The following is a 14323-nucleotide window of genomic DNA, read 5'->3' as shown; positions in this document are numbered from 1 at the left end:
GGTGTTTATGGAGGCGCAAGGTGTTTGGGATGTTGTCGAGCCCAGAACCGCAAACACTGTAGTTGAAGTAAAGAAGGATAAATTGGCGATGGCTTCTATCTATCAAGGGATACCGGAAGATCTCTTGTTATCATTTTCAAAAAAACAAATAGCGAAGGAGGCGTGGGATTCCTTGAAGACAATGTTCATGGGGGCAGATAGGGTAAAGATGGCCAGGGTGCAAACTTTAAAGGTGCAATTCGAGACTCTAAACATGAAAGAAGTAGATAATGTTGATGATTTTGCTATGAAAGAAGGTAATATCGTCAGCAACATTAGGGCTCTCGGTGAAAAGATGGAAGAATCATATGTGGTCAAAAAATGTTACATGCAATGTTACGTGCAGTGCCCTCAAAGTTTGTGCAGATCGCCTCAACCATCGAGGAATTCAGAGACTTGGACTCGATGTCTATGGAAGAAGTTGTTAGAAGATTGAAAGCCCATGAAGAACGGGTTAGAGGGCATGTTGAAGTAGAAGAAAATGAGCTCCTGTTGACTCATCATGAATGGGTAGATAGAAGCAAGAAAAAGGGCAAAGTGGGATCGAAAGTTGCAACTAACACCATAGGGGAGGTTCAAGCAACTCACGAGGACGTGGTAGAGGTAGAGGAATAGGCAATGGTTCTGGGAATCGTGGTGGTCATGGCAGAGGCGGTGGTCATCATCAACGTAATGGGGGTCGTGGTCATTCCAATGATCGTACCAAAAGTATAGTGAGATGCTACAATTATTAGGGCATTGGGCATTTTGCTGCAAAATGTCAAAACCCACGTCGAGAATGAGAAAGAAATCAGGAGGCGAACTTAACCCGACAAGATCTAGAGGACCAGCTCTATTACTTTCCACAACTCATGAAAGTGACAAGGTGCAACAGGTGTTTTTGAACGAGGAAAATGTAACTCCAAAGTTGAGAAGAACATGGGCTGAACCAAACAAATCAAACATGTGGTACTTCGACAATGGGGCAAGTAACCACATGACGGTTCAAAACGACAAGTTTCAAGAACTCAACCGGTCCATTCAAGGTTCGGTAAGGTTTGGAGACAAGTCACGGGGTTGTATCGAAGGGAGAGGGACAATAGTGTTACTGTGTAAGAATGGTGGGCACCGTATACTACGAGACGTGTACTTCACACCGAGTCTTTACACCAATTTTATAAGTTTGGGTCAATTGGCTGAAGGCAGTGACATAATTGTGATGCTCAGATCGTACCTATGGGTCGATGATGTGAAAGGTAGACTTCTTATGAAGGTCAAGAAATCAATCAACCGGTTGTACAAGAAAGAGTTAGAAGACATTAACTCAAGATGCTTAATTGCAACTAGCAACGAGTCATGCAAGTTATGGCATGCACTTAAGCTCATGTCATATAAAGAAGTGGTACACGGATTTGCAAAGATAATAAGCCCTACAGAGATGTGTGAAGGCTGTTTAGTAGGCAAACAAACACAAAACCTTACCCATATAATACTAACTTCATAGCAAAGAAGATATTGTAATTAATACATGGGGATCTTTGCGGTCCAATCTCACCACCCACACCTGCAGGGGAACAGGAACAGGTACTTCTTCTTGTTAGTTGATGATTTCAGTCAGGTTATGTGGGTCTACCTGTTGCAGACAAAAGACCAAACACTTGGTATGTTTAAGAAATTTCGGGCAGCGGTAGAGGCTGAAACAGGAGAAAGAATTACTGTGCTCCGATCAGATCGTGGTGGAGAGTTTCTTTGAAAGGAATTCACCTCATATTGTGAAGAAACCGGATTGATACGAAACTACACAACCCCATACTCCCCTGAACGGAACAGAGTGGTGGAGAGACGCAACCGTACTATTGTGGAGATGACGAGAAGCTCACTCAAAAGCATGCAAGTTCCCTAGACATTGTGGGGTGAGGCAGTGCATAATGCGGTGTACATTTTAAACTGTGTCACCACAAGAGCCCTAGAGAACTCAACCCCATATCAAATGTGGACTGGAAGAAAGCCTAATATCGAACATGTAAAGGTGTTTGGATGCGTTGCTCATATGAAGGTGACCGGTACACATCTTAGTAAACTTGTTGATCGGCGTAAAGCGATGGTTCCTTTGCGAACTGAGACGGGAACAAAAGCTTACAGGTTACTAGATCCGATCACTGGTGCTATCAGCATCAACAGAGACGTTTTCATTGATGAATACAAGGTCTGGCCATGAGGAGAGGCAAAGAAAGTCAAGGCTACACCTTGAATGACCTACACTATTGAGGGACTTTCACCGTTGGAAGTAGAAAGAGAATTCAGTGAACCGGAACCCTACACAATTGTACACCATGAAGATGTGAATGATTAAAATATGGAGATGCCAACAGTCGAGACCTCACAGGATACAACATGGCAACCTAGCCCACGTGAGAGCACACCCACATCATCAACACCAGAAAACTCAACCGGCTCCACAAGTACTATGTCAAGCTCTACTGGTGGAGGAGCTTCTAAGAGGTACAAACTTCTAACTGATATGTATGATGAATGTGAATAGATTCTGCTGTTGAATGATTGTGAAAAACCAACCACATATGCTACAGCTATGTAATATAATGAACGGAATAGTGCAATGAAATGTGAACTTGATGCAATTGTAAAGAACAAAACATGTACCCTTGTAGATCCACCACCGGGTCGAAAAGCAATCGGGCTCAAATGGGTCTACAAGGTGAAAAAGGATCTGAGAGGAAAGATATTGAAGCATAAAGCTCGTTTAGTGGCGAAGGGATATGCCCAAAAAGAAGGCATCGATTTTGATGAGGTATTTGCTTTGGTGGCCCGAGTGGAAAGTATTTGAATTTTACTTGCACTTCCAGGTAATAACGGATGGGTTATGCACCACCTCGATGTCAAATCTGCATTCCTAAATGATGAGCTGGAACAAGAAGTTTATGTGACCAAACCGGAGGGCTTTGTGAATCATGATCAATCAAACAAGATGTACAAGTTAACCAAGGCGTTATATGGACTTCGACAAGCTCCTAGAGCTTGGAATTCAAGACTCGATAAGTATCTCAAGAAAATTGGGTTCAAAAGGTGCTTGCAAGAATATGCTGTATATATAAGGAACACAAAGTGAAAAACATTGATCGTGTGTGTGTATGTAGACAACCTCATAGTTACATAGTTACAGGTGACTGTAACAACGAGATAACACGCTTCAAAGAACAAATGAACATGGAATTTTAGATGAGTGATCTGGGAAAACTCTCATATTATCTTGGAATTGAAGTCCATCAGCATGAAGGAAGAATTACTCTAGAGCAAACATCATAAGCGAAGAAAATACCTGCTAACACTGGAATGGAGGAGTGCAATCCCTGTAAATACCCAATGGAACCTAAATTGGAAATAACCAAGAATGAGGATGGAGTATTGGTTAATGTCACAGAGTATAGGAGCGTGGTTGGTGCACTGCGATACCTTATTGATACCCTACCCTGACATTAGTTGACCCATACCTCACCCTGACATTAGTTATGCTGTTGGGTTGGTAAGTAGATTCATGGAGAGACCCACAGTTCAGCATATGTAAGCAGTGAAACACATCTTGAGGTATGTGAAAGGGACCACAGACTATAGTCTGGTCTATGGCAAGGGTTAGAGAGAATGTGTTATCATCGGGTACACTGATAGCGACTTAGCAAGAGATGTGAACAATAGAAGAAGCACGAATGGAATGGCATTTTATCTAAATGAGAATCTGGTCACATGGGGATCATTAAAGCAGTGTTGTGTAGCCCTTTCATCTTGTGAAGCAGAACTCATAGCAGCCACCTTAGCCAAATGCCAAGCGATTTGGATCAAACGACTGCTAAGTGAAATAACTAACTGCAAGATCAAGGCACCGGTGTTGTACATTGACAACAAGTCAGCTTTGGACTTGGCAAAAAATCTTGTATTCCACGGGAGAAGCAAACATATTGACACGAGATACCATTTCGTTCGTGAACGTGTGGAGGAAAATTACATTGTTGTCCAACATGTGTGCAGCAAGAAACAGAGAGCTGACATCTTTACTAAGTCAATGGGGAAGACTCAATTTCTGGAGATGAGAGACCTGCTGGGAGTACAACAGGTAACAGGTTCTGAAGATCAAAGCAATGGCATGACCTGAACACTTTGGATTAAGGGAGAGCATGTTGGATTTAATCCAAACGAGTTCAAAAGACTTCTTCAGGGGCATTTTAGTCTATTTTTATTTTCGAATAAGTAAAAGGCCATGTAGGCCATCAATTCCGTTTCATTTAGAGACACTAGATCATGGATAGGTTGTTGCTATCTTTTAGGGATTTCTTTGCTTTATGTAGTATGTTCCTTTCATTTTGAGTTTGAGCGCCTGAAAATAAAACTAGAAAATTGTCCCAAAAGCTTCCCCTGTTCTTCTTTTCTTCTACTCTGTTTTCTGTTTCGCACCAGGTCCAAGGGGTTGATTCCAACATATCAGTTCTCATATACACTTTTCTTAATTCATTTTATCATTTTGCATACCGGTTTCTGAAAAAACAAACTAATATGACGTGGTTTTATCTTCTTAAGGACGCACATCAAGGTATGAGAAATTATTATATCCAAAATAGTTGATGATGCAATTTTCTGCATTTCTGATCTCATATTGCTAAACAAAATCCAATAAACTCTAAATGGTTCTGATTCATGTTTCTTAAAAAAATGGGACAGTTGTCTCTAATTACAAATGATAAAAAAAATTCTACTGGTCATTTAACTACTCATGATAACTAAGAATGCTGTATACAAGTTATAATGCGCCCAAACGAGAAGCTAAATCCATGAACATATATTCACTACATGGAATAGTTAGGCCACCCATTGGATGACTATACCCAAATTCTTCCTCAGCCTGATTAAGCAGTTGTTGAAAAGTAGGTTTCATTAACAACCATACGGGAACTACAAATCTCTTCTTCTCTTGCTCACCAACATAAACCGCTAAACAGCCTTTTGGGATATCCATAGATTTCGTTGTGCTACTTCCATTTGCGAATGACCGTTTAAGAATTTGCTTTGCTTGAGTGATGCGGGGCATAAGGATGGCCATTTTATAAGGAGGGTATTGTCTGTTTTGTCTGTTAACTTCAAAAGGCTTACAGTGATTGAAAATTCTCAAAGCACGACTTCTTGGGGAAAAGCTGTGAATCTGTGGTTGTGTTATTCATCTTGAATGGTTTATATATCCATATGATATATGGAAAATTAGATGAAGCATGGTGACATATGGTGGAAATGGGATCAATACCACATGCCTTTGTCTTTCCTGTCGTAAAAAGGAAAAAAAAAATACATAATTAAATTATGAATCTAAAGGCCAATATAGGATCACAGATATTTCAAGGATTGGTTGGTCCATCCAAATAAAAAAAACATGTGATGATGCCTACAGAAAGGTTTCCTAATCAATGCGATGAATTATATCCATATACATAATACATCATAGGCCACACCTGTTGTAAGAAAACCCCAGTGATTTTAGCCAGAACTATGGGTTTGTTAGGAAACAGATCCACACTCCCATTAACATCACATGGGCCCATGATGTTTGTAGAGTTCTTCACCGCTTACCTTCTGTAGAGAATACTGGCCATACATGTTATCTTCTATGTTTCATTCCTTTGGTTATACAAGCACATGTTTAATCCGTTATTTTATCTCTGAATATATGGTTGTGATATGTTAGATCATACTTTCTTGCAAGTTGAGAAACACAGCACATGATACTGCCTTTCTTTCATGATGTCTCCATCTGTAATTTAATTACCTTTTTATCATCTGTTGTACAGTTGGAGCTTTAATAAACCATTATATAATGAATCTGATAGGCAAAGAACGAGCACACTTTCCTCTGTAACTCCTCGGCAACATCTTTAAACAAAGAAAATACTCTCACACTGTTTTGCTTCCTTCAGCAACCTTTAGAAAAATGGGAATTCGTATGCCTCGGATCATTCAAGCAAAACAAATTCTTCAAAGGTCTTTGTCAAATGGAACTCGCACATCAACAATGGATCTACCAAAAGGGTATTTTGCAGTTTATGTAGGGGAGCAAGAGCAAGAAAAGAAGCGCTTTGTGGTTCCTGTGTCACTGTTAAGCCAACTTTCATTTCAAGACTTATTACATCAGGCAGAGGAAGAGTATGGATATGACCATCCAATGGGTGGCCTTACAATCCCATGTAGCGAGCACATATTCTTTGATCTCGCAACTAGTCTGGGTGCAATATGAATTTAATTTATTGCGTTGAAGTTGTAAATAGTAATTTTTTATGTAATGATCACTAACCTTTTTGCAACATGTGACACTCATCAGTTGTCCTGTTGTCCAGGTTGTTTTGAAACTCGAATTCGCATTTAATTCAAATCCACTATGTATTGATTAATGATATAATCTAGACTTGAATGACATACAAAATTCTGTGTACACAGTTTCCTCAAGAAAAGTTAACTCAATTTGAAGATTATCTATACACTGATATGAGCAATTCAAAGATCAAGCATTACTGTTATTCTCTCTTTCCTGTTCCTAAAACTCAGAGATCAGAACCAGGAATAAAAAATAATATTTGTACCACTCTTGGTGCATGTATGGTCGTTAATATTATTATCTAGGAATTACACAATTATGTTATAATAAGTAAAATGTAAATTTTTCTCTATAGGACTCAGTGTTTGTCCTTAACAAGATCATTGCATATATATATATATATATATATATATATATATATATATATATATATATATATATATATATATATATATATATATATATATATATATATATATATATATATATATATATATATATATGTAAAATCAAAAAACTATATATATACATGTTTAGAAATTGTTATAATAAGAGAGGCCTCGCGAAGTTGGAAGTACAAAACAGATAGATAAAATCGATCAGAGAACTCAATTGACCGGGACCTATTTTCTGTTGAAGTCCGACTAGCAACTACATCATGTTTTCTTAATGTAGAATATTTGGTACCATAACCTGAATAGTTGTAATTTATAGTATGAAATGCGGTCTCGTTTTGTTTGGTATACACTCTGTTTACTGTTGTTAATTTAAAGCTTATCAGAGTGTCTGTTACTAACATGTGTATGTATATGGCAAACAGTATCACCATTTATAACAGATAGAATTGCTACTTGAGAATGTTTTGTCCACAGAATTGATGATCAATAATATATATACATCTATATGTATATATATTGGTTAGTGTCAGAAAAAGACAAAAAAAAACAAGAAAAGTTATGTAGGGAGTGATTTTATCAGTTGATGGACCGTGAGAAATTCACATTGAGGAAATAGTAGGCTCAGAAAGTAGTTTTTTATTTATGTCCTACCTCTTAACAATAAAGAAAATACAATGAACTCTAAATTAATAATCCTTGTCCTAAATCCATTCAAATGGGACAATTTTCTCTATTCACAACTGATACAAGATCGATCCTACTGGTTAGTTGGTATAAAACGTATTTCCCACAATGCATATAATTTCATTAATCAAGGTATTTATACAAGTATATGAGATATATATATATATATATATATATATATATATATATATATATATATATATATATATATATATGACACCTAGCAAATCTACCCTTACTAATAAAACAATATTTCAAAAAGTACAAATGTCATCTCCTTAGCCTTCAAAGTCAACATATGTCACTTGGCATCATATTAGACAATTCCTACCAGTTCGGTTCCCATTTAAATAGATATTAAATTAATAAATACCGATTTTACAGCTTTCCATAATCAATTTTCAGCTGGTATCCGTTCCATTCCACAAATTTTGGTTACAACTAAATTCATATTCAAAGTTTGAAACAAACATTTTATCCTAAATTAAAATTTGAATTATTTACTATATAATAAATTCAATTATATTTTAAATTTGTCCGTTTTTTAATGTATCTAAAAAAATCGGGGATACATTATTATAGCGGTGATACTCCTATTATAGTGAATCTCATTAACAGATAGAACTCTTCACTCTAATCGAGAAGCAATTAGTTTGCTTTCAGATCTTCAATCACCAAGAAAACCGTAAGAAAGACACCAAAGAAAATCATCAGGTAATTAGTACTTCATATTTCGAAAAAATATATATTATTAGTTGTTTATGCTTCTTTAATCATGCAATTCATCTTCTTTTCAGTTTCGATATGTCCTTTTAAACTTATCTTCGATCGTTTTGCTTTTAGATCTTCAATCACGAAGAACACTGCAAGAAAGACACCAAAGCAAATAAGGTTATTACTTCATATTTATAAAATAAAATATTATTAGTTGTTTGTGCATGTTTAATCATGCAATTCATCTTCTTTTTTGTTTGATACATACTTCTTTTAAAGTTATTCTCGATCATTTTGTTTTCCGATCTTCAATCACCGATAACACTGCAAGAAAGTCACCAAAGAAAATCAGGTTTGTACATATTTCGAAATAAAATATTACTAGTTTTTTGTGCATGTTTAATCTTGCAATTCATCTTGTTTTGTGTTTCGATCATGCCCCCATTATGTGTAGTATGCTATATTTTCATTGCTTTGTGCATTGTAGTGTCATACTTAAATATTCAATCTTTCAAGTTCATTATTTTTTTACCTTTGTCAAATATAGCATATTACAATTAGTTTTATTCAAAATGCAAAGATGTTATATTAGACAAGCACTACAAATTACATTGTTGTTTACTTTATAATTATGCATATGGACACTTTCTGTTAGTTCTTAACAAATAGGGTCCATTTCGGTAAAATTTTAAAAACAAGGATTTTTTTTGTAAAGTTAGTATCATGGGGAAAATTCATGTATTTGCAATTATTTCATATTAAAACACGGACCATTTTCGTTTATTTTTTCAATTTATTACCTTTATCAAAGATGACATCTTGCAATTATTTTTATTCTAAATGAATAAAATAATGATCCTGTATTACACAATTTCTGTTGACTTTGAAAAACCAGGGACGATTTCCGTAAACTTTTAAAAACATGGAGACCATTTTTTAAAGTTAGTAACTAGGTGACCTTTTTTTTACACTTTTTGTAAATTTAACAATGCAATTTTCTTTTACCGGTTTATATAATATATTTATAATGGCTTTTTATCCTTTCTACCCTAAAAAGGCAATGTAATTTCTAAGTACAATGCTATAATTTTCAATAATGTAAACTGATTTGTGCAGAATGCTATATGTTCATTGATGTGACAACCCGAAATTTCTAGCTTCTACAAACCATTCATTTCAATCAAAGTCAGACTCGTTTCTGCTAACTTTTAGCACTGTTTAGAGTCTGTTTGAGCATTCTGAGCCTAGTACATCAAAGGAATCAGTATTTGGAAGTGTCAGTTTAAGTTATAAACTATCTAGCAAATCGTAAACCTCCTCAAAAGGAGTTTACGGTCAAGACTTTAGAGCTTACGATCATGGTGACCGTAAACTCCATGTATATACATAATTAATGGTCATTTTGATCATTTCTTTCCTTTCCAAGCCAAAAATCTCGAAAACTCTCTCAAGTATCATCCAACTTTTCTATAAGATCTTCAAGATTATAAGTATTTCTTCTCTTGATTTGTAGATATCCTTCTATATCTAGTGATTATACATGATTTCATCCATGAAATCTCTTCGTTTTGATAGATCTTCAGGTGTTCTTCATTTCACCAAGAGCACCAAGAACACACACTAGTGTTCTTGGATCCTAATCACCCTAACAAGCTTCTAAGAAGTAAGTACACTACCCTTATCTTGATATATGCTTGAATCACTAGCTAATCACCTTGAAAACATCATTTTTAGCCAAGAACAAGGTGTTTACGTCTAAGTGAATCTCCTTAGACCGTAAACTCTAATGAAAGGTGCATTAAAGTCCTTAAACCCTCCCTAAGGCTAAGCATGGTCCCTAGAATCCGATGCCTTGAATGAAGCCCTTGGAAACCTTCATTTGTGAATGATTTGATGAGTTTACAGTTGGATCTCCTTAGACCGTAAACTCCAAGATCGTAAGGTCATTAAACCGTGAACACTTGGACCGTGAACACATAGGACCGTGAACCATCTACACCGTAAACACTTATGGTCATGTTATTTGGACCGTAAACTCTATAGGGTGGCCATATACCCTAGATATGCAATCATATGTGATTGTATCCCTTCAATCTAAGAGATTACTAGTCTATTAGGGTCTTATCCCTTTTAAATAGTTGTTTATACACTAATCAAATACACATACTTGTCATTATATTTTTATTAGGATCTTTGTGTGCTCAAGGTTTCACCTGACACTCTACATCCTTTTTCAAACATACTTCCGTACCACTCACTACAGGTGAGTTCATACCCCTTAATCTACCTTTTAAATGATTTTAAATGCTTTTATGGGGGGGGGAGGGGAATACAAGTTGAAACATTATAGTTATTATATCAATCACATGTGATTAATAAGTATCAAACAATGGATTAGCTATGTTGTTAGCTGTGTTATCAAATAAACAACTTCGAATGTTTATCAAACTCTTTTACATGTTAAAGTCTTTATCAAACTTGTTCTTACATGTCAAACCTTCCTTTTTAATTCTTTTAAACTTATATATTGTCAAAACCATGTCTAATGCATGTATAGTTATATAAGTAATGTTGGAAGGACTTAGGACTGATAACACACTTTATTTCCTGTTCCTTATTTGGTTGTGGACTTAGAGTACCCTGTTGTTTGTCCAAGTGTCGTTTGATCCTTAGTTATATATTATGTATATATGTATAGACATAAAGGCTTTTATCTCAGTTCAATACACTCAGTTATACAAACAACTCTACTAGTAAACTATAATAGGTATAGTTTAGGAAGATACTACTCATTACTACTAGTACAATGAAACATACAAAGAGTCAGTTCATACATGAGTTAATACATACTGTTATGAGAAACTAAGAGGACATACTATTATGAGAAACTAAGAGAACATACTATTATGAGAAACAATACATACTATACACTATATAAGAGAACATACTATGATGAGAAACAAAGAGAAGATACTACATACTAGACAGAAAGAACCTACATTACACTGGTACATACAATAAATATACAAGAATTCTATAACGTAAATGTGAGCCACGGTTTCGGCGCATGGCATCACCTGTCATGACTCGTTTTGTATCCAGAGTCTCCTAGAAGGAGATCGTGAATTTGTGTATAGATCGATACTGGATTGACTATCCTACACCTTTGTCACACCCCCGAACCAGACGGCGGAAACGTCTGAGGGCTGTTGTGACTTAATTGAATACCATAACATTGAATATATATGAAACATAACATCATTCGTCACCATGCATTAATATAGTACAACCGATAAAGTTTACATCGAGTACATTGTTTTAACATTACATTCCCAAAAATAAATTGTTCGGTTCATAAATAAACAAACTACAAGCCATCACTGAGTACATTTTCTTTTGGTTCACTTGTTACCTGAGAATACAAGTATTTTGAAAAACGTCAACATATGAAATATTGGTGAGTTCATAAGCGGTATTTGAAAAGCAACGTTTTGTATTATTTTGAAAACCACCAGAAAATCCGATATTTTCTGAAAAGAGTTTCTGAAAAAGTTTGTGAAGATCCATAAGTATGCTTGTTTGTTTCTATAGTTGTAAAAATTGTTCATTAAACTTGTGTACATTTCATAACCGTATGTATTGAAAAAAAAGAAATCCTAGGAAAACCCGATGTTTTCCTAACACTTTGAATTCCATGAAGTTGTAGTACCATCGCGGCGTGTGAAGTCATTGATTCCAGGCGACGTCGGATTATTACGCATGGTGAATTGCTATAAACACGCGTTATGCAAACAACCAGTTTACAACTATACTAATGATCCCGTAGGCGTCGTCCGTACTATTCACGTAATCCAACCGCCCTGACTTCGAGTAGTCCCACATCCAAAGAGAAAGAGGGCACGAAGACCTCGATAACTCCGTTAGCCGGTTGGGAAAAAAAAGAGTGCGAAGGGCCCTTGACCCGACTCGCATTAAAATAACCGACTTTACTAGCAGTACCAAAGGACCCTTGGGGACCAATAGTATAAAAGCCATTGAAAGTCCTTTTACGTTGTGTTAGATCATGTAAGACCCAACAACTCGTAAGGTAGGAGTCTTTAGGCCTAAAGATCAGGTCATTGGGCTAGCTAGGCCCAACAAACAAGATTTTACACTTTGGGGCCCAAAGATGGTGCGTAGACGTCTGTGCACTCTCACGTGTATACTAAATTCCCAAATGTTACTTGAGTGAATCGAGTTATCGTCGTGTTAGTAGTTTCGGGTTGTTATTGATTCGAGACCGAATCAATTCGTTTAACAACGATTTTTGGTATTGTTGTGTATTGTATTTCGTCGGTAGTCGCTGTGCCAATATTTGATCACGTTGGGTGTATTGAATTAGCCTTGAAAATTTTCTGTTTTCAGCCCCCCCCCCCCCCCCCCCCCCGCCCCCCCCTTTTTATTTGTAAATTTACTTTTTCAACCCTTTAATTAAATAAATTTCCGGTTTGGTCCTTAAACCATTTTTCTTGACATTTTAACACCAAAACTTATTGAAATTGATATTTTTCAGCATATTTTTAGTTAAAAACAGTTTGAGTCCCTGAAAATACAGTTTTCTCGGTTATAACCCCTCTTTTTCGCAGTTTTTACAATTTTGGCCCAAATTGGAAAAATTTTGCAACTTTGGTCCTTTTAAATTTGAAAAGCATTTTAAACCTTAGAAAAGGTCTTGGAACACTAGTAGTCCACTGTTTTACAGAAAAACACAGTTTTGGCCCTTCAAAACAGAAAATTTCGCATATTGGGCCCTATTGGGCCGAAAATGTCATTTTTAGCCCATTAAGCTTGAAATTTATGTTTTTAATCCTCCAAAAGGGTATATTTTCAGAAAATACATTATGGAAACTGTTTTGACTCATCTCACCCATCAGAATTCGAAATATTTCATTTTGGGCCCTTTAACTTTATATTTTTAACATTTTATGTCCAAAAATTGAGTTTTTAGCCCAAAGAAAATGTTATTAAGCCATTTAGCTATTTTTCTTGGAACACTTTGTATGTAGAAATATATTGATGCTAGTATCATTTAACATAAAGTATATCTCGATTTTTAGGGGTTTATGGCTAGATCCAACATCATAAACACACAAAAACACACATATAAGCATAGAAATCATACAAGGCATACAAAACACATATAGATCTACACTTTCACTTGTATCCCCCCCCCCCCACAAAACTTATAAAACAGAAAAATAGGGGGTATGAAGCTCACCTTAGGGTGTGGTTTCGGTTTTTGAAGAAAAGATGGAAGAAAGCTTGGTGATTTTTGGCCTTCGCACCCTTTTCTTGAAGATCTCGAGTTTGAGGTGGTTCTAGGATGCAAGATCACGATTTTTGCATGGATTAGGAAGAGATTTTTGATAAAACAAAGAATCTAAGTCATAGATCCAAGCATAACCTTACCTTAGATGAAGAGTTTGTGGAAATATCCTCTTGAAAGCCTCTTAATTTTCGAGATTTTTGAATGGAGAGGAGGGATGAGTTCTTGAGTATTCTAGAGAGAATTTGTGAGGTGTGTGTGTGTTTGAAATGGCCGAGAGCAAGAGAGAGAGAGGGAGAAATAGACCCTTGAGGTGATATGCATGGAAATATGGAATAAGTTGCATGGAGATCCAAAAGACAATAATGAGGTGTCAATTGCAAGTCAACTCTCTTCATCTCTTCTTGGGTTTGGGCCTTGGGCCGAGAATTTTGAAGGGAAAAGGAAAATTTGGGCTTTTTGCCCCTAAGCCCAATATTAGAGTTAGTTTGGGTGAGTTTTAACCTAAAAGAAATATAACATGATTTTTACATTTTGTTGGACTAGTTTAGGTTATTCATGGATCAAAGCTTTTAATTCATTTCATTTTAGGCCCAAAATAGCCCAAAATGTTGAAATAAATGATTGTGGGTCCAATTAGAGCCCAACTAGGGTTCTAAGCCCATGATAGTCAAATTGGAAGCTTATTGGTCCATTGAGTCCAATAAGGAAGTCCTAGTCCAAAATGGACCTAACCAAGAACTTCTAGGGTTTCCAATTGCTTGATGACTATTTGTAGTATTTGTATGATGTATTTGATTGAAGTTTTTGATGTCATAATAATAGGTATCACACATG

General features: G+C 36.0%; 2 protein-coding genes across 2 annotated transcripts; one reads left to right on the top strand and one right to left on the bottom strand.

Moving 5' to 3' along the window:
• Positions 1-4825: 4825 nt before the first annotated feature.
• LOC145067810 (auxin-responsive protein SAUR19-like) lies at positions 4826-5125 on the bottom strand. The gene has a single exon (XM_079014854.1). The coding sequence runs from the start codon at positions 5123-5125 to the stop codon at positions 4826-4828; it is 300 nt and encodes a 99-aa protein (XP_078870980.1).
• Positions 5126-5775: 650 nt separating this feature from the next.
• Positions 5776-6469, top strand: LOC145066576 (auxin-induced protein 15A-like). The gene has a single exon (XM_079013872.1). The coding sequence runs from the start codon at positions 6005-6007 to the stop codon at positions 6305-6307; it is 303 nt and encodes a 100-aa protein (XP_078869998.1). The 5' UTR covers positions 5776-6004; the 3' UTR covers positions 6308-6469.
• Positions 6470-14323: the final 7854 nt, after the last annotated feature.

This window comes from Lactuca serriola, chromosome 8 (assembly GCF_051521515.1).
Source record: "Lactuca serriola cultivar US96UC23 chromosome 8, Lser_US96UC23_V15, whole genome shotgun sequence".
Taxonomy (NCBI): domain Eukaryota; kingdom Viridiplantae; phylum Streptophyta; class Magnoliopsida; order Asterales; family Asteraceae; genus Lactuca; species Lactuca serriola.
Note: the sequence above shows the minus strand (reverse complement) of the source record. Positions and strands in the feature narration are given on the sequence as shown.